Genomic DNA, 19,811 nt, shown 5'->3' with positions numbered 1-19,811 from the left:
GAATGAACTGCAAGCAGTTTGTGGCTGTAGCTTCATTATTTTATATCCACATAACCTCGTCTAACAAGCTTATCTAATTTTGGTTTGCAAATAATTCTGTAGCTATTCGGTATTGATCTGAGATCATCCCCCCCACACATACACACACTGATAAGCCACAACATTATGATCTCTGCCCACTGTGATGTTGGATACCGCTTGGTGCCGTTGAAGGCACATGGCACGGTAACAAAAGTATGTAAGGAGAGCAGACACAGTCTGGGGATCACCGTAGTGAAGATGTGAGCTGCAAATGAGGAAATCCATTGAGGTAAGCAGCTTTAAAAAAGGGCAAATTATTATTATTATTATTATGCAGAGCCTGTGAATGAGTATCTCCAAAATGGAGAAACTGGTTGAATGTTCATGTGCTACTGTCGTGAGCATCTATGGAAAGAGGGAGAAGGACAGTCAAACTACCACTAGATGCTAAATGGTTGGATGTCAATGATTCTTCACAGAATGTGCGATTCAGAGACTTGTCTGTTCTATAAAGTAGGATAGATTGTGATCTGAGGCATCCCTACCAAAAGAGCTCAATGTTGGTGTACACACAATTGTTTTGGAGCACACCATTCATCGTACATTGTTGGACATGGAGCTCCGCAGCAGACCACCCCTATGTGTTCACATGTTGACCCGATGACATCATCAATTACGTTTGCAGTGGGCCAAGACACAGGGATTGGACTGTTGATCAATGGAAACATATCAGCTCTTCAGGTGAATCACATTTTTGCTGCACTAGCTAACTGATTGTCTCCACAAATGCCTTCATTGAGGTGAACAGTGGCTTGAAATGTATAGTGTAACACGGGTGCAGGCTGGTGGGAGCAGTATTATGTTATGGGAGACTTTCTCCTGCTCTTGCATTGGATCTGTGGTAGGAATTGAAGACACAGTGACAGTTGTGACCACCTGCATCCCTTCATGCAGGATGCCTTCCCCAATGGTGATGCCATCTTTCAGCAGTATACTTATCCATGTCTCGGAGCCAGAACTGTGCTACAGCGGTTTGAGGAAATTGCGGAATTATGGTGAACTCACATTGATGTCTTGGTGACCACATTCGCCTAGCGTAATGCTACGGAACCCATCTGGGTCATCAGGTAGCATCACTGCATAGACAAATCAGCGTCCTGTTATTTACATGATCTGCATGTAGACATCGAATGCCACATACTTCCACTAGCCTAACAACAAACTGTTGGGGTCCCTGATACGCAGAATCAAAGATGCATTTCATTTTAGAAATGGACAAACATGCTATTAAGCAGGTGGTCATAATGTTTTGGCTCATCTGATGTGTGTGTGTGGGTGGGGGGGGGGGGGGGGGGGGAATTCTCACACACTCAGTGTCACTATGCTGTGGTACTGATGTATTGATTTTGCAGTACTGCAGGTAACCAACAAAACCCTTTCTGTTTCTATACAGCTTCTTAATCTCTGGTAATGACCACTTCAAATTTCTGATTAATGTCTCCCAAACTTCATGTTAAGTGTGTGTTATGTAACAGGAATTAATTGTTGGAATACAGTAGGTTTAAACTAGACCAATTAGTTTCTCTTCAAACATTAAGATGTGTAGTATTAGCTCTTTTTTTATGAAATAATGAATATTGTTTGCTACACTTGCCCCCATCTTAATTGCAGAATGCAGCTCCCTACTCCAATCAGAAAAAGAAGAAAAAGGATCCAACAGGGCATGAAAATACAGTAGGGTGTGCAAGTTCTGTTATTTTCATATTAAAATCTTTTGTTGTATTGTAAATGGGACGTTGTATAGTTTGTCCAATCAGTGACCAAGCAAGCCTAAAAATACCAGACTAGAGAGATCTGAAATTAAAATACTATGTATGTAGTGAGTTTACTTACATTGATTGAACTGTGAACAGAAGTTTTATGTTTGGAAGTTGTTGATTTTCTTCTTAACTGTACATCTTTTTTGCAGCTTATTTTTTTCATATTAAAAGTTGAATTTGGTAAATCATATGTTTCTTCCAGAATTGAAATAGATGACACATTACTAATTTTGTTGCAGGTTCCAAAGAAAGAAATCCAAGAAAATGGCTGCTCCAAAATCCTTAGATGACTTTAATAAACTGTTAGATACCTCAGATACAAAAGTAAAACTAACTGTTACAAATAACTTACTAGCCTACTTATCAAACCCAGAAAACAGTTTAGAATGTGAAGACATCTGCCTTTTCATGGATGCAATGGTACCCTGGATGCAGTCAGGCAATAGTAAGGTAAGTTAAATATTTTTACAAGAGGTAGTAATAAATATTCACTAAGCATTTATACTGTTGTTACAAAAGTGATGAGTTAGATACATAAAATTGTACATTATCTTCTCTAGATAAAACATTCAGCTAGTTAATGTTTCAACTCAACATGGTGCCAAAAGATGGGCTAATATTGAACCAATTTGTTTTCATAGTTGTCCATAGACTGGAGTTTGTCAACAGAGACTGACAGTAGTTCTCAGACATATTTGGATACTTATTGGATGAAAATGTAGCTTGTTGTTTAAAATTCTTTAGAATATTTATCGTAGAATTGGTACATCCCTTACAATCCAAATTTGTACTTTATCCTGTTCCATTATGGTTTCAAAGTAATTTTTGGCAGAAACCATCATAAACTGTTTTTTTTTTTTTCCAATGAAAATCAGTAGAAACCATTGAAGATGCAAGACAATGCCTTGCACATGTGACTGCTGCCAACCTAAAAATAGGCCAGGATCCATGTATTGTGTTGCCTCATATCTGAATCCCTCCAACATTGTTGCAAAAAAATGGTACCTTAATTGCTCAACTGAACTAATGCTTGGAACCACTGTGGTTCAATGGGTGATTGCATGAGAGCAGTGAAGATGCTGCATTCTGTGCTGTAGCTGTTAAAAAAGGCATTCTGTGTGGCATTCTGCACGTGCATCCCTGGTAAACTAATGAAAGCATAACTTTTTTTGTTAGATGGCCAATAATAGGTGATGCCATGTTAGCCAGTATGGCGTTGTGATTGCTTTGAACAGTTATTACCAGTTGATGCTGTGCCTGATTATAGATTAGTTCTATCCAGCAATTCGACTGCTCACAATAAATAGTAATGCTTTCATTCAACCATTTTGAAATGTGAGCCATTGAACTGACCAAGCTTGACTCCATGAGAAATAATCATTTTGTGTGGGTACTGCTCACCTAGTGGCAGTGTGGACACCTTTTAACTGACTTTCCAAACAGGATAAGGCATGGAGGAAAATGTTTCTTTGTTGATAACTGTAACATTGAAGTCACTGATAAAGGCACTGGCACTTCTTGTTGTGAAGGCCAGTGAAACTGCAAAGAGACATACAGTTTGACAGTATTATTAACTTAACATTGAATGTAAAGGGAAAAGGTAACATGAATTTAAGCTTGAGGAGGGAACCAACTGTCCCATTAAGTGTTAACAATAAATCTATAGCTTGTGTAGCAAACACAAAGTTGTTAAAGATGAATATTGACTGTCAGTTGGTTTAGAGTTAACAAATGGAGATACTGGCACAGAGAATGCCACTGTCATGTTATACGCTTTTGGTAACAGTCAGTACCTTTTGGCGATTTTTTATTCTTATGTACACACAATTCAGTGTTTTCTGGGAATGAAATACACAAAAAATTGACGTAATTCTGTCAAACAATAAGAAAAGGCCCAAAAATAGTAATTAGTTACTAATAAGCTCATTCTGAGGAAATATTTTTTTTTAAAAAAGGCATCTCCATGCACCGAGTGATTTCATCGAACAGTCTGGTGCACATTTAAGGAAAAACATTAGTATATCTCACCATATAGCAGAAATTCTGAGTTGTAGATAGGCACAACAAAAAGACAGTCACAAATACAGCTTTTGGCCAGTAAGGCCTTCGTCAAAATTAGATGATAAACACACACTCACGCAAATGTGCCTCCCCCCCACACACACACAAAACTTCAGTCTCAGGCAATTGTACATTTCATCTTGGATTTTCCATTGTTTGATTTGTTTACCAAGAAACTGAAAACAGCATTTTTATCAGGGACTAAATTGTATAATAATTTGGTCAATGAGATGAAAGTGATAAATAGAATACATTTAGTTAAAAGGCAGCACATCCCTCCTGAACACAGCAGACAGATGGCTTCCTGAAATATTGAGTCATGTTGATTTTTGTATCCCAAGGAGACTACCAAGAATTATCACACTTGGCAAGCCTGCGCAATCACGGTATGCACTTTATAAGATTTTACATCGTGTGGTCAACAGCATTTTCACCCTTGTTTACGTGCCTATCAACACTTCAGCTATGTGATTACCTTTTGTTCCTCCCATTAATTTTCATTTTATATTTTACAGGTGTCACAGAACTCAATTGATGTTTTGACTAACTTTGCTGATCGAATGGGTACAGATTTCAAACCGTATTTGCATATGGTAATATCTCCTGTGGTTGACAGACTAGGTAAGTCATCAGATTTTAAATTTGGTTCAGTGAAAATGTTACTTAGTGTTGTAGGTGTGAAAGGGATGCTGCATTTTGAGCACCAAAATTGGAACTATTGGATATTATTTGCAAATTGTTTGTGGTGTGGTGGTAGTTCTTTGTGTAGTTTCCAGTTCTTCAGTGTGTTATAGATATCAGTTCTCTTAAATTGAGCCTTCTGAGCTGTTTGCTGCTCAGTGGTTGTGTATGTGGGGGGAGGCATGTGCTCAGAAATGGCATCATATGTAGTTAGGTAGTTGTACTGAAACAAAACAGTGTTGAGTGTAGGTACTTCTGCTGAGAGATTTATGCTGCAGTTGGTCTCTAGCAGAATGAAAAATTTAATTGATATGGTATTGTAGAGGAAATTGATGAGTCACAATTTGGTAAGAGAAAGTTCAGCAGGAACAACTAAAAGATGGGGAGATGGGTGTTTAGAGGTATGAAGAGTGGGCCATTACTTTTCCATATCAATTATCCCCTCTAGTAAAGGGTACACTTGTGCAGAATTTCACCAATTGTATTTTATTATGTAACCTCATTGCCAATGCACTTCCTGTCGCCCCACTTGTCAGTTTAAACTAAGACATGGAGTTCATGTGCGCCATTTGTATTTGAATTCTCTAGACTTTGTTTTTTGTGTTATCGTATTTTAACTGTTTGTGTCTCGTGTTCACTAAGGCAGAATTTGGGAACTATGCCTGCATTTGCCTAAATAAGCACGAGAAACCACCTAAAAACGACACTCAGGCAGATTCAATCTGGGTGTGGCTCAACTCCCTGCCTTAGAAGCTAGCATGCTGCACATTATACTATACGAACAGGACAAGAGAGTGTCCTACAAATGCTTTTTCGGAGTAATACCACATCAGACAATAGCTGTATATATCAATATTACAAAAGAGCACATTTTTACAGGCACAGTTCTTATTTCAAACTGTGTCCAGTCATACTAGTGAGAGAGCGACAGACAAAAATTTCATTCATGTGAGAGTGAAGCATAAAATCACTTTTAAAGACAGTGCTAAAAGTGCTTGCACTGCACTGCACAATACAGTGCAGCACATTGTTTTACAGCTAATGGTTTGAATTATATTTGAAGCCAAAATGAGGCAGCCTTATTTACGTATTTTGTGAGAGCTACTGTCTTCATGTACACATTATTTCTTTTCCTGTACCTTCCGCAGTGTTGCTAGTACAGTCGATTGCTCACACGAATACAAAATCTTAGATGAAAAAAGACAGTTTGGTTGTGCATTGGCAAAGCAGTATTGAATGTTTTAGTAAACCCTAGATTAACCATGCGGGTAAGAGGTTCCCCCCCCCCTTGTGACATTTTTTGTGAGTTTGTGACACTGCGTGTTGATTTTTGGACTCGCACCAGCACCATTTAGAAGCTGAATATTTATTGTTGATGCCTGTTGTGACAGCACTAGCACACTGCTGTTCCTGTCTACAGTTATAAGAAATAATTTCTCTTTGGAGTAGTGTGCTTGGGTGGCATTTGTCATCTACATTCCTGTACACTGATCAGCCAGAACATTATGACTACATACCTAACATCCGGTTTGTCCACCCTGAATACGGATAACAGCGGCGACACATCATGACACAGAAGCAGTGAGGTGTTGGTAGGTTGCTGGAGGGATTTGGTATCACATCTGCACACAAAAATCAGCTAATTCTCATAAATTTGGGGGGGGGGGGGGGGCAGATGAGTGCTGCCGCCACATTCAACACATCCTAGATGTGTTCAATCAGGTTCAGGTCTGGCAAGTTGAGGGGGGGGGGGGCAGCATATTGATTAGAACTTGCAACTGTGTTCCTTAAACCACTCCATCACACTCCTGAACTTGTCATTTTGCACATTATTTTGTTGAAAAATGCCAGTGCCATCTGGAAACATGATCGTCATGAAGGGATGTACATGGACTACAACCATTGTACGATTCTCCTTGGCCATTATGATTCTGTGCATGAGCTCCATTGGACCCATGGATGCCCACTTGAATGTTCCCCAGAGTGTAATGGAGCTGCTGCCAGCTTGTCTCAGTTCGGCAGTACAGATGTCAAGGAGTTGTTTCCATGGATGATGTCAAAGAGTTGTTTCCGTGGATGATGACAGATTCATGCCCTCTCAACAGCATGAAGGAGAAGGTATCAGGATTCATCAGACAATGCAATGCTCTGCCTCTGCCAATGGTCATGTGTCCATTTCAGTAGCGCTTGGCTATGTTGTGGGATGAACATTTGCACATGCATGGGTCATTGGCTGCAGAGACCAATCATTGATAGTGTTTGGTGCACTGTGTGTTCAGACACACTTGGAATCTGCCCAGCATTAAAGTCTGGTGGTAGTTCCACCACAGTTTGTGGTTTGTCCTGGTTTACCAGTTGCCCAGCCTACAAGGCTCAACATCTGTAATGAGGGGTGGCCACCTAACCCCACAATGTCTGGACATGGTTTCACCTTTATTTCACCACATGTTGGAGACACTCACCAAAGCATTCATTGAACACCCGACAAGTTATGCAGTTTCCGAAATGCTCATGCCAAGGTTCCGGGCCATCTCAGTCTGCTCTTCAGCAAACTCCAATAGATCACACATCTTCCCCATTCTGCATATGGACAGCATGCTCACTGATACTACATGCACCGTGTGTGTGTCTGACTAGCAGTCATTCCTCACCAGGTGATGCTGCTGTCACCTTGACCAGTTTATATCGATAGTAGGTTGGTAGTCGTAATGTTCTGGCTGATCAGTGTATGTATAACAAGTAAAATGTCAAAATGCAAGAAGACAGAGACGACAAAGTATAGGAATTGTATTATGTAGTGACTTGAGGAGGAGGACGAGGTGAAATTGATCACATATGACTACTAGTGACCACAACACTGAACCAGTACAAGAAGTGAGTGGTGCGGAAAGTAGATCCAATTTGTCTGAACAGAGTGATAAGGCTGCATCCATTTCATCTTAATTTTATTTTGGAAAGGACCATGATACAAGATGTGACATTCAAGTTCCTTGACAAAATTTGTGTACTCCAGCAAATAACATGTTCCTTGGTGTTGAGGAAGAGGGGACAGTTGATCTTGAGAAGCCATCAGGCTCTAGAGGTGTGCCTCAGGAAGAGACAAAACTACAAGGAAGTGATGCTTCTAATTTAAGAGATGGGTGTCTGAAAAGCATGTCAAAGATATTTGTGTAACATTCTTCAAATCAATTCAGTAGAATGCTGTGTACAATCAAAAGGAAGAGTACAGGAAAAGAACATGTTTTGTCCATTTTTTCCAGAAATGAACTATGTATGCCATGACATGTAGGATTCTGTGTTATTTCATACTGTTGATTGACCAGTGTGATGATATGAATAGTCCATGTTATATAACCTGTTTTAGATTATGCGTGCAGGGAAAGAACATGCTAATGTCTCTTACTACAGGGAATATATGTGCTTTGTCCAGTGTTGTGCATTAAGCTTTAGATTCCTTGTGGGTAGGCAAATAATGTTGAAGCAAGAAATAGAGAGCTTTATCCCGTAAATGATGTAAGCAAGAAAATTCTTTGCAACATGTTTTGTATGCTTATTACTTTTAATCACTCATGAAACTCGCTCTAGTGGCGCCACTTAGGTTACTGTATTCTTATGCACTCTAGTGAGATATTTACAAACTTAGCATGCCTTTCCTATGGCACTTAGAATTTCCAATGCCAGTGCTAGAAACAAAAAATTGTGATCACCACCACCAAAACGTAAATATTAAATATTCATTGACATGTCAAAGTGTAATAGAGGTATACAGAGACAGAAATTTGATGGAAAAAGTTCAACCACTTCGTTGATTCACTTGTAAGTAGCAAAATGTGAAAATCATGTCCACGTTGGTAGGTCACCCTTAGGCTGACTGGACAGAACATTCAGTACCTCTGTAAGAACTGTAATCCACAGAAGCAAAGACCCTAAACCTCTAATACATGGGGCTAACAGGCATTTGAAGGGACAGTCTTAAGATTAGCTATTACCAGTTTGAAAAACATCACTTTATATCCAACAGTTCCAAAAGTGTTGTCTGTCATTAAGTAAATTTGTGTGGAAAATATTTGAAATGTGTCCTGAGAATTTAAATTATGTAATCTATTATTGAGACACATATTTTATATACACTCCTGGAAATTGAAATAAGAACACCGTGAATTCATTGTCCCAGGAAGGGGACTCTATTGACACATTCCTGGGGTCAGATACATCACATGATCACACTGACAGAACCACAGGCACATAGACACAGGCAACAGAGCATGCACAATGTCGGCACTAGTACAGTGTATATCCACCTTTTGCAGCAATGCAGGCTGCTATTCTCCCATGGAGACGATCGTAGAGATGCTGGATGTAGTCCTGTGGAACGGCTTGCCATGCCATTTCCACCTGGCGCCTCAGTTGGACCAGCGTTCGTGCTGGACGTGCAGACCGTGTGAGACGACGCTTCATCCAGTCCCAAACATGCTCAATGGGGGACAGATCCGGAGATCTTGCTGGCCAGGGTAGTTGACTTACACCTTCTAGAGCACGTTGGGTGGCACGGGATACATGCGGACGTGCATTGTCCTGTTGGAACAGCAAGTTCCCTTGCCGGTCTAGGAATGGTAGAACGATGGGTTCGATGACGGTTTGGATGTACCGTGCACTATTCAGTGTCCCCTCGACGATCACCAGTGGTGTACGGCCAGTGTAGGAGATCGCTCCCCACACCATGATGCCGGGTGTTGGCCCTGTGTGCCTCGGTCGTATGCAGTCCTGATTGTGGCGCTCACCTGCACGGCGCCAAACATGCATACGGCCATCATTGGCACCAAGGCAGAAGCGACTCTCATCGCTGAAGACGACACGTCTCCATTCGTCCCTCTATTCACGCCTGTCGCGACACCACTGGAGGCGGGCTGCACGATGTTGGGGCGTGAGTGGAAGACGGCCTAACGGTGTGCGGGACCGTAGCCCAGCTTCATGGAGATGGTTGCGAATGGTCCTCGCCGATACCCCAGGAGCAACAGTGTCCCTAATTTGCTGGGAAGTGGCGGTGCGGTCCCCTACGGCACTGCGTAGAATCCTACGGTCTTGGCGTGCATCCGTGCGTCGCTGCGGTCCGGTCCCAGGTCGACGGGCACGTGCACCTTCCGCCGACCACTGGCGACAACATCGATGTACTGTGGAGACCTCATGCCCCACGTGTTGAGCAATTCGGCGGTACGTCCACCCGGCCTCCCGCATGCCCACTATACGCCCTCGCTCAAAGTCCGTCAACTGCACATATGGTTCACGTCCACGCTGTCGCGGCATGCTACCAGTGTTAAAGACTGCGATGGAGCTCCGTATGCCATGGCAAACTGGCTGACACTGACGGCGGCGGTGCACAAATGCTGCGCAGCTAGCGCCATTCGACGGCCAACACCGCGGCTCCTGGTGTGTCCGCTGTGCCGTGCGTGTGATCATTGCTTGTACAGCCCTCTCGCAGTGTCCGGAGCAAGTATGGTGGGTCTGACACACCGGTGTCAATGTGTTCTTTTTTCCATTTCCAGGAGTGTATTTTGGCTGGCCCTGCAAAAAGCCTACAAGCTGCAGCTTACATTAAGTGTTATGCAGCTATAGTACGTAGAGTTTACCAAAAAATGTAGTATGCTGTGAAATAATGACGTATCTAGCATTTGAGATGTCAATGCTTTAATACAAGTTTTTAATTGTGTGTGGTTGGGAATGACTTTTGAGCTTATGATATGTATAGAAAAGTGTATGTGGTGTGGACGTTGTAAGTCTAAGTGACTTCACAATAATTATTCCAATATAATTGTAACAGTTACCATAATTAATTTTTGGTAAGAATATGTGTATTGAAAAAGTATCAGAGCTAGAAAAAATGGTCATGGCATTAGTTTCAGATTAGTAGATATGTAAGGAATTAATAATAATATCTAGTATGCTTGTATTTCAGGAGACAACAAAGAAGTTGTGAGAGAGAAAGCTCAGCTTTTCCTTCTGAAACTTTTGGAGAGGGAAATTACTTCACCGTATTACTTGTTTGAGAAGTTGACATCAGCATTTTCTCACAAAAATGCTAAAATCCGAGAAGAAGTGTTAATCTGTTTTCAGTCCGCACTGAGGGAGTAAGTGGAAATTTTTTAAAAAGTTTCATAATTTGAATATAGTAAGTGCCCTTAGTTCCTTTACAAGTACACATGTAATTATGAGAAGTAACAATACTTGTAGTAAAACCCTAAAAGAGTACAAATCCATACTTTTTTGAAAGAAAATGTATGATGGGCATTCAGTAAGTAATGCCTCCCCTCCTCCACCCCCCCTTCTTAATCCTTTAATATACCGTACTTACTTGAATCGAAGCTGCACCTGAAAAATGAGACTGGAAATCAAGGAAAAAAAAAATTTCCCGAATCTAAGCCACACCCGAAATTTGAGACTCAAAATTCAAGGGGAGAGCAAAGTTTTAGACCGCACCTACAAATCGAAACAAAGCTGGTCCATTGTAACATGAGACACAATTTAGGTCGAATGGATGAAGATACAGCTACAGTAGTTTGATTCGAGTTGTAAGCTTTGCATTTAAGCTTTACCAGGTAGCCATTGCTATGCGTTAGGCTCTCTGTCCGTATTTATATGGGTACCCTCCTCTTTCATGTGCTTCGTCTGGTTTGAATTGATTGCTTATTTTGCTTTGATCTGATAAGTGCCGTTTTCTTTGTTATAGGTGTTTATGTCACTCTAAGCTGAAAATGTGTTATTGTACTGTGTCATGCATTGTTTGTCGCATTCAGATAATGAGTGTTTACGACCTGTCGCCGCTCGCGGGATAGCTTGCTTCTGTGCGCACTACCGCCACTTACAATTAAAAAAAAGAGAGTAATTGTCTCATTAGTGAAACAATGGCAAGAGAATTCTATTTGTTACTGGTGCTTTCTTTGATAATGATCAACAAGAACCAAATAATAGACTGTGTATGATAGACGATGTTCTGAACGAGAGTTTAGGGAAAATTTTTCTCTGTTTGAAAATCTTTGCAGACGCCTCTTTATTACATTATATTCTGCACAGAAATTAGAGTCATCTTAGATTTAAAAATCTAGTAAGTTGCCGTGCTTCATTTCTGACTGTATCACTATTCAGCATAAGAATAATACGAATATAAACGTGACATGATATGTATATCCTTCCGCGTTTGCTGTTGTCTCACTCTAGTTTCGTAGTTTATTAGACAGACAGGATTTAAATGAGATAGCAGCAAACACGAAATAATACAAGGCATAATGTTTATATTCATATTATTCTTATTGTGAAGAGAATACTGCATGTGATTCACGATTCATAAAAGTTCCTATTATCAACCATCTCTTGTCACAGGTAGGAAAAAATTCAGAACGTAGAGTTGACCATATTTACATACATCCCAGACAGTCTTGCCAGTCGGATTTCCATAGTACGTTTTCAGTGATGACTTCAAATGCAGTGTGTGTTATTGTTGTCTTCAGTCCACAGACTGGTTTGGTGCAGCTCTCCACGTTTTTCTGTCCTGTGCAATGCAGAGTAGCAACACTTATAAAATAAGAATGAAAATAACTTAGAAATTAAATGCTGAAATTTAAAACAAAATTTTATTATGTTTGTAATACATCTTATACAAAATGTTTAAAATAACAGTCATGACTCTGAAGCACACTCTCTCAATTCTTTGTTGCTCATTTCTTCATACAGAGCATCATCCTCTATACCATCTAGTGCATTGGATATCGAACATTTTTTAAATGCTTGTTGCACAGTCTGATTTGGTACACACTTCCATGCATCAGAAATCCATTGGCACACTTGAGACAAACTTGCGCGTTTTACACGTCCTGTTGGTGTCAGTCGTCTATCGCTTTTCAAAAGCCAGTCTGTGTACATGCATTTAAGCTTGTCCTTAAATGGTTTATTCAAACAGGGGTTGTTCCAGATTTGACGTCATCCTGCCTGGAATTACTGCCAAGTCCATTTTGCTTTCCTCTAATTTTCGTTTTACTGCAGGTGTTGTATGGCCTGCGTACGCATCTAATGTCAACAGACTGCGTAGACCAAGCATTGCGCCAGGAAGATGATTCCACACATGCCTAATCCATTCCAGTACCATGTCCTCCGAAAACCACCCAGTTTCGTTTGCTCGTACAATTACAGTTTTTGGAAACACTTCTGATTTCAGAAAGTCTTTTGCTTGAAAACTGTGAATGGGGGTAATTTATGTCCATCTGCTGTGCAAGCTAGCATGACGGACGTCTGCTGTTTTTTCACCCCTTGATGTAAGAACACTTATGTCTTTCTTTCCTTTGGCGTCAAACGTATAATTTGACGGCATGTCAAAATTCCTATCTGGCCAAGAAGGTATTGCTTTTCTGTGTGCCGCCTAATTACGAAGTGCTGATATTCCAAAAGTTTTTCTTCATAATTTTTCGGCAGCTTCTGTGCGACTGAAGTTCGCCTCCGAAGTGAAAAACCCCAGCGCTTCATAAACAGATCAATCCAGCTGTGACTAGCCTTAAAATTTTCAATGTTTTGCTCTCTAGCAATTTCATGTGCCTTAATTTTTAAAATTTCAGCATTCACAGGCAGGAATTTCTGACACTGTTCCTCAAATTCATTTAAAATCACTTCTAGTGCATTATATTGGCCACACATTGGCCCACTAAATGCTTTCCTGCTGGCATCACCTCATGTTGCTCTCATCAGTCACAGACCTGCAGCACGATTAGAACTTTCTTCTGCAAAAGAAATATTTGAAAGGCTGCTACATTCGAAGATAAAAAAAAAAAAAAAGTGTCATGTGACTTGGGCCTCCCGCCAGGTAGACAGTTTGCCTGGTGCAAGTCTTTCGATTGGACGCCACTTCGGCGACTTGCGCGTCGATGGGGATGAGATGATGATGATGATGATGATGATGATGATAAGGACAACACAACACCCAGTCCCTGAGCGGAGAAAATCTCCGACCCAGCCAGGAATCTAACCCGGGCCCTTAGGATTGACATTCTGTCACGCTGACCACTCAGCTACCGGGGGCGGACCATTCGAAGATGAACAATATGGAATTTCTATTTACTTGATTGGATAATGTACGAAAATGCAGTGGTCGAAACTCGGGGCGGAGAAAAAAAGCTCATATTATACCTTTTTTAAATTTATTTACTGAGGCAGAGGCAAAGGTTTTGGCACCAGTATTTATCTTTGTGCGTGCAAAGCATGCCTGTGTAGTGCTAAATATATTCGACAGCAGAAGTTTGTTGTGGTGGCACCTACCAACCTTTTTCAGAACTTTTGCTTAATTTTTGCTCGATTCTAAGTTGCAGGCGGTTTTTTAAATTAGAAAAACTGGAAAAAAAGTGCAGCTTAGATTTGAGTAAATACGGTACATAGACAAATATCCTTGTTGGTGCTCCACATCTGATGTTTGTTCTATCTGCTGGTAAAGTTTCAAACCATTCTGGCAGATGGCAGAGCCATAGTACAGTGTCAAAATGCCATCTACATACGACTCACATTACAAGCTGTGTGCTGTTATTGAATTCTTGTGTGCAGAAAAAGAAACTGTGATGAACATCCATAAACGTATGTGTGCAGTGTATGGTGGTGGTGGAGTTGAAAGGAGTACAGTTAGACAATGGGTAAAGAAAGTTACAGCGTTAGGAAATGCAGAAACAGAGCTCCATGATAAGCCACACTCTGGGCGTCCTGTAACAGCCACTGCTCCACACATGCATGTCTGGATGTCATCATTCGTGCTGACAGGTGCATCACAACTCGATAGTTGGCTCTACATTTGTCGGTCAAGATTGGAAGTGCGTCTGCAATGATCGAGACTCTTGGATATTCAAAGAGGTGCTCACAGTGGGTTCCATGAATGCTAACAGTGGACCACAAAATTCAAAGAACAGTCATTTAATTTGAATTGTTGGAGCGTTTTGAGACCAATGGAGAAGCCTTTCTGCCACGGATCATTACAGGGGACGAAAGCTGGATGCACCACTTTGTGTCAGAAACAGAAAGACAGCCCATGGAGTGGCATCATCCTCATTCACCACAAAATAAGAAATTCAAGACAACAGCCTCTACAGGAAAAGTCATGGCGACAGTCTTCTGGGATTGTGATGGAGTCATTCTCGTGGATGTGATGCCAAGAGGGTCAACCATGAATTCAGAGGCATATGTGAAGACTGAATAAAGTCAAGAACAGTGTCTGACATGTTCGATTCGACAAGAATCCAGCCAAAATCTTGCTCCAACACAATAATGCATGGCCACACACAAGTCTGAGAACCTGGGAACACATCGCCAAATTGGGTTGGACCTCATTGCCTCATCCGCACTACAGTCCAGACATGGTATCCTCGGACTACCATCTCTTTGGGCCGCTTAAATATTCTTTACAGGGATCGTACTTTGAAGAAGTCATGCAGTGAAAACATGGCTACGCTTATAGGACAAGAGCTTTTACCAGCAGGGGATACGTGCTCTTCCCCAAAGTTGGCGTACGGCCATAGAACGTGATGGAGACAACGTAGAGAAATAGGACATGTATAAGGCATGTTGATGTATATTGTCACCAAATTCTGACTCTTAACAATTAATATGTTCTGAGAAAAGAAAGAAAATGTGGGGCATTACTAATTGAACAACCCTTGTACATTTGGCAAATGTGGTTAAAATATGACGACATAGTTCAGTGACCGAAGGTTATCTCATTGAGATCCAAATAATGAAAATAATTGTAGCCAGGGAGCTTTTCCCAACAGAGCAGGAAAATTCTGCCTTGGCAGAAAATTATGCTCCAAAGATGTAGGTTATATCATAAACTATTTTATGAGACAACGAGAAGAAGCAAGGAATAGTACTGGATGATTGATCCATTAGATTTTGACCCTGCTGCTACAGTAATTACATTTCTTTCACTGATATTTTGCCTTTAAGTCTTCTGGCCAACTTCTGAGTGAGCTGACTTGTTGGCTTACGCTGAAGATGGCTGAAAGGCATTCTGAAGTATTATTGTAAGAAATGAATTCCTATGGCTGCTTACCAAAAATCTTGTGTGTTAGTAAATGTGCAAGGAAAACATGAAGATGCATGCTGGACTATTGAGTTGTAAGCAGCTGTACACCACTTGCTTCATAAGAATCAGAGTTGGTGATTAATAAATGTGAACGCCACAAAGGGATTAAGTCCTAGAGTCTGTTCTGACTGCTGCTCCATGTTAGGAGGAGGAACAATATATAATTGCTGGACATGTGACCACACTGTTGCCAATTCTCCCAGCTGTTATTGCCAGTAGCTGAATCCTGATGATGCCGTTACTTTATCCAAGCAGCTCCTCGTTTGTCTTTATGCTGCTGAGTGGACCCACTGAGTAGGGTAGTGCAGTGGTTAGCACACTGAACACTGGATTTGAATTCGTGAGGATGACAGTACAAATCTGTGTCCGGGCAGTGTGATTTTCCTAAATTGGTTGAGGAAAATGCTGGGATGATTCCTTCAAAATGGCACAGCCGCTCTCCTTCCCCATCCTTCCCTAATCCGAACTTGTGCTCCATGTCTAATGACCTCATTGTCGACGGGACGTTAAACACTCATCTTCTCCTCCTCCTCCTCCTCATCCTCATGAGTGGACCCCATTCCAGATGTCTCTGCCTCTGGAGGGGAAAAAGAGAGAGAGAGAGAGAGAGAGAGAGAGAGAGAGAGAGAGAGAGAGAGAGATAGAATTGAAATCTCAGGTGGTACCGGGAATTGAACGCAGGCCCTTAAGCACTGAAGGTGGCAGCCTTAATCATTCGGCTGCGGAGGCAATGTAGAAATTAATGTAATCATTTTTATTATTTATGGAACATGCATGCTTTTTGAGATAGTATGCATTGAAATCAGTGCAAATGTGCCAGTTTTTTTTTCGTTGTGTTGGTTGTCCGCATGATGTGGGAAAAGGAAGCTTCAGGCATTCCATAAGCTCATATGTACTAGCTCTTACACATCATCATCAAATGTGTGACACCTATTTCTTCCTTTGAGGTATCACACCTACACTTGCTACTTGAAGCTTGATCAGGTTAATGTACAGAATGTAGTAGACATTTGAAACAAGAGACCACTAGTTGCTTGCATTGTTAATTAGAATGTGAATGGCCCTGTGTTGTTGCTGTAACAACAGTACACAAATACGCTGCAAACTGTGACATTTCGATCTGATTGCAGGCTTCAAATGATTTTCAAGTATATTACAGTTTGACTCTTTAAGTTATCTATACATACATCAGGCATTAGATGTTCCGTAATTACCATATTCCCTTAATGGGAAGAGTTCTGTATCTATATCATCTACACCTACATATATACTCCACAAACCACCTTAAGGTGCATCACAGAGGGTACCCTGTACCACTTCTAGTTATTTTCTTTTTCTGCTTCACTCGCAAATAGAGCGAGAGCAAAATGACTGTCTGTATGCCTTCATATGAGCCCCAATCATTCTAATCTTATCTTCATGGTCTTTAGGTGACATGTACGTTTGTGGCAATAGAATTGCTCTCCTGTCAGCCTCAAATGCCAGTTTTCTAAATTTTTTCAGTAGCGTTCCTTGAAAAGAATGTCTACTTCTCTCCAAGGATTTCCATTTCAGTTCCTGAAGGATCTCTGTTAACACATGCATGTTGTTCTAACATCCTGGTAACAATTCTAGCAACCCATCTCTGAGTTGCTTTGATGACTTCCTTTAATCTGACCTGCCCTGGACCCCAAACACTCAAAATAGTACTAAAGAATGGGTCATACTAGTGCCGTGTATGCTGTCTTCTTTACAGGTGAACCACACTATCGTAAAATTCTCCCGATAAATCGAAGTCTACCATTTGCCTTCCCTAATGCAGTCCTTACATGTTCATTCCATTTCATACTGCTTTGCAACGTTACACATAGATATTTAATGTACATGACTGTGTCGAGCAGCACGCTACTATTACTGTATTATACTAATCTGCATTAATTTTCATTTTTCTACATTTAGAGCTATCTATCATTCATCACACCAGCTACAAATTTTGTCTAAGTCATCTTGTATCCTGCTATTGTCTCTCAATGACACCACCTTCCCATACACCACAGCATTATCAGCAAACAGCCACAAACTGCTGCTTACCCTGTCCATAGGATCATTTATGTATATAGAAAATAACACTTCCCGGGGCACTTCTGACAATACCCATCTCTGACGAACACTCACCATTGAGGATAACATACTGGGTTCTGTTACTCAAGAAGTCGTTGATCCACTCACATACCTGGGAACGTGTTCCATATGCTTGTACTGTTGGTAACTGTCGGCATTGTGGCACCGTGTCAAATGCTTTCCAGAAATCTAGGAATATGAGGTCTGCCTGTTGCCCTTCATCCATGGTTCACTGGATCTCATGTGAGAAAAGGGCAAGCTGAATTTCGTATGAGTGATGCTTTTTAAAACCATGCTGATCTGTGAACAGAAACTTTTCCCTATATTCAAACTGAGAATATGTTCAGGGAGTCTTCAGCAAACCAAAGTTAGGGATAATGATCCATAATTTTGCAGGTCTGTTCTTTTACCCTTCTTGTATACAGAAGCTTGGGACTTAGCGCTGGGTGAGAGATTCACGATAAATGGAAGCTAGGTAAGGGGCCATTGCTTTAGGGTACTCTTTGTAACACCAAAATTGGGATCCCCCATCAAGCCCTAGCGACTTATTTGCTTTCAATTCTCATGTGTTTCTATACACGAGTGATGCTGGTTTCTTTGTCCTCCATATGGGACTCTGTATGTTCGTCAAACAATGGTATGGTTGTACGATCCTCGTATGTGAACAATTTCTTAAATGAGAAATTCAAAATTTGGCTTTACTTTTACTATCATCTACCATCACACCAAACTGGCCAACGAGTGACTCGATAGAAGCCTTAGACCCACTTAGCAATTTTACATTGGGCCAGAGTTTTCTTGAGTTCTTGCAGGATCTATTGCTAAGGTGTGATGGTGTAGTTGCTGTCAGCTTCACGCGTAAATCTTTTTATAGGCGCATTAATTTCTTTCAACTTTTGCCTCTTGTCATTTGTGCATTTTCTTGCGAACCGAGAGTGCAACAGCATTTGCTTCCTCAGCATTTTTTGAATTTCATTGTTAAACTGTGGTCAGTCTTTTTCGTCCACTTACTCAGCACATACTTCTTCAGAGTATACTTTTCGATCCGTTTAAACTTCACCCATAATTTCTCTATGTCCATCGTACTGGAACAAAATTATGTCAATTCATTGTCTAAGTAGGATGCTAACAACTGTCTTATCTGCTCTTTCTAGCAAGTCTTCTTTATGGAGCTATTAACTTTAGTAACCCAAGTCTCCATAATGATGTTTTCACTATTCCCTGCCTCTGTACTGTCAATTAGGATAGGCCTGTTTGTAGCTACGAGATCCAAAAATATTTCCATTGCATGTGGGCTCTTGAAAAAGCTGCTCAAGATATGTTTTCAGAAAACATGTTCAAAAGAACTTCACAGGCCTGTCTGTCTGTACCCCCTGTAATCAAACCATAGACTTGGTAGGTTAAAGTCGCCTCCAAGTAATATTACATGATATGTGTATATCCTCACTACTGACCGTAGACTTTCTGTTATTGGCTCTAAAACCATCACAGCGGAATCGGGTGGCCGGTAAAAACATCCAACAATAAACTTTATTTCACCTAGACCTGTGTGTAGCAACAAGGTCTAAAATAATTCCATTGTTTGTTGGTTGTTGAAAAAACTGCTCAAGACAGTTTTAAGGAAACACGTCCAAAAGGCTTTACAAGACTGACTGACTGTACTCCCTTGTAATGAATCCATAGACATCCCAGTCTACACTTCGTAGGTTAAAGTTGCCTCCAACTAGTATTAATTGTATGTATTTCCTCACTACTGATCATAGACTTTCTGCCATTGACTCTAAAACCATCACAGTGGAATTGGATGGCCTGTAAAAACATCCAAAAATTAACTTGATTTCACCTAGCCTTGTTATATACGACCACGGAACTTCAATGCCACACTGAGACAATGTTTTAGTCAATTGCAATGAACACACCCCCTCCTGTAGCATCTAATCTATCTTTTTGATATACGAGGGCTATCCACAAAGTACATTTCGTTTTGGAATTAAAAGTAAATAAAGTATTGGAAATTTTTTTAT

At 40.8% G+C, this 19,811-nt stretch overlaps 1 protein-coding gene across 1 annotated transcript in view; it reads left to right on the top strand.

Moving 5' to 3' along the window:
- The window catches only part of LOC126184407 (CLIP-associating protein 1-A-like), a 378,388-nt gene that overhangs the window by 7,482 nt on the left and 351,095 nt on the right, over positions 1 to 19,811 (top strand). The window contains 3 exon segments of the mRNA XM_049926791.1: positions 2,081 to 2,291; positions 4,418 to 4,523; positions 10,537 to 10,708. Coding sequence (XP_049782748.1) covers positions 2,106 to 2,291; positions 4,418 to 4,523; positions 10,537 to 10,708 — 464 coding nt within the window. The 5' untranslated portion in view covers positions 2,081 to 2,105.

Source organism: Schistocerca cancellata, chromosome 4, assembly GCF_023864275.1.
Source record: "Schistocerca cancellata isolate TAMUIC-IGC-003103 chromosome 4, iqSchCanc2.1, whole genome shotgun sequence".
Classification (NCBI taxonomy): Eukaryota; Metazoa; Arthropoda; class Insecta; order Orthoptera; family Acrididae; genus Schistocerca; species Schistocerca cancellata.
The sequence above is the reverse complement of the archived record's forward strand: the minus strand, read 5'-3'. Positions and strand labels throughout refer to the sequence as shown.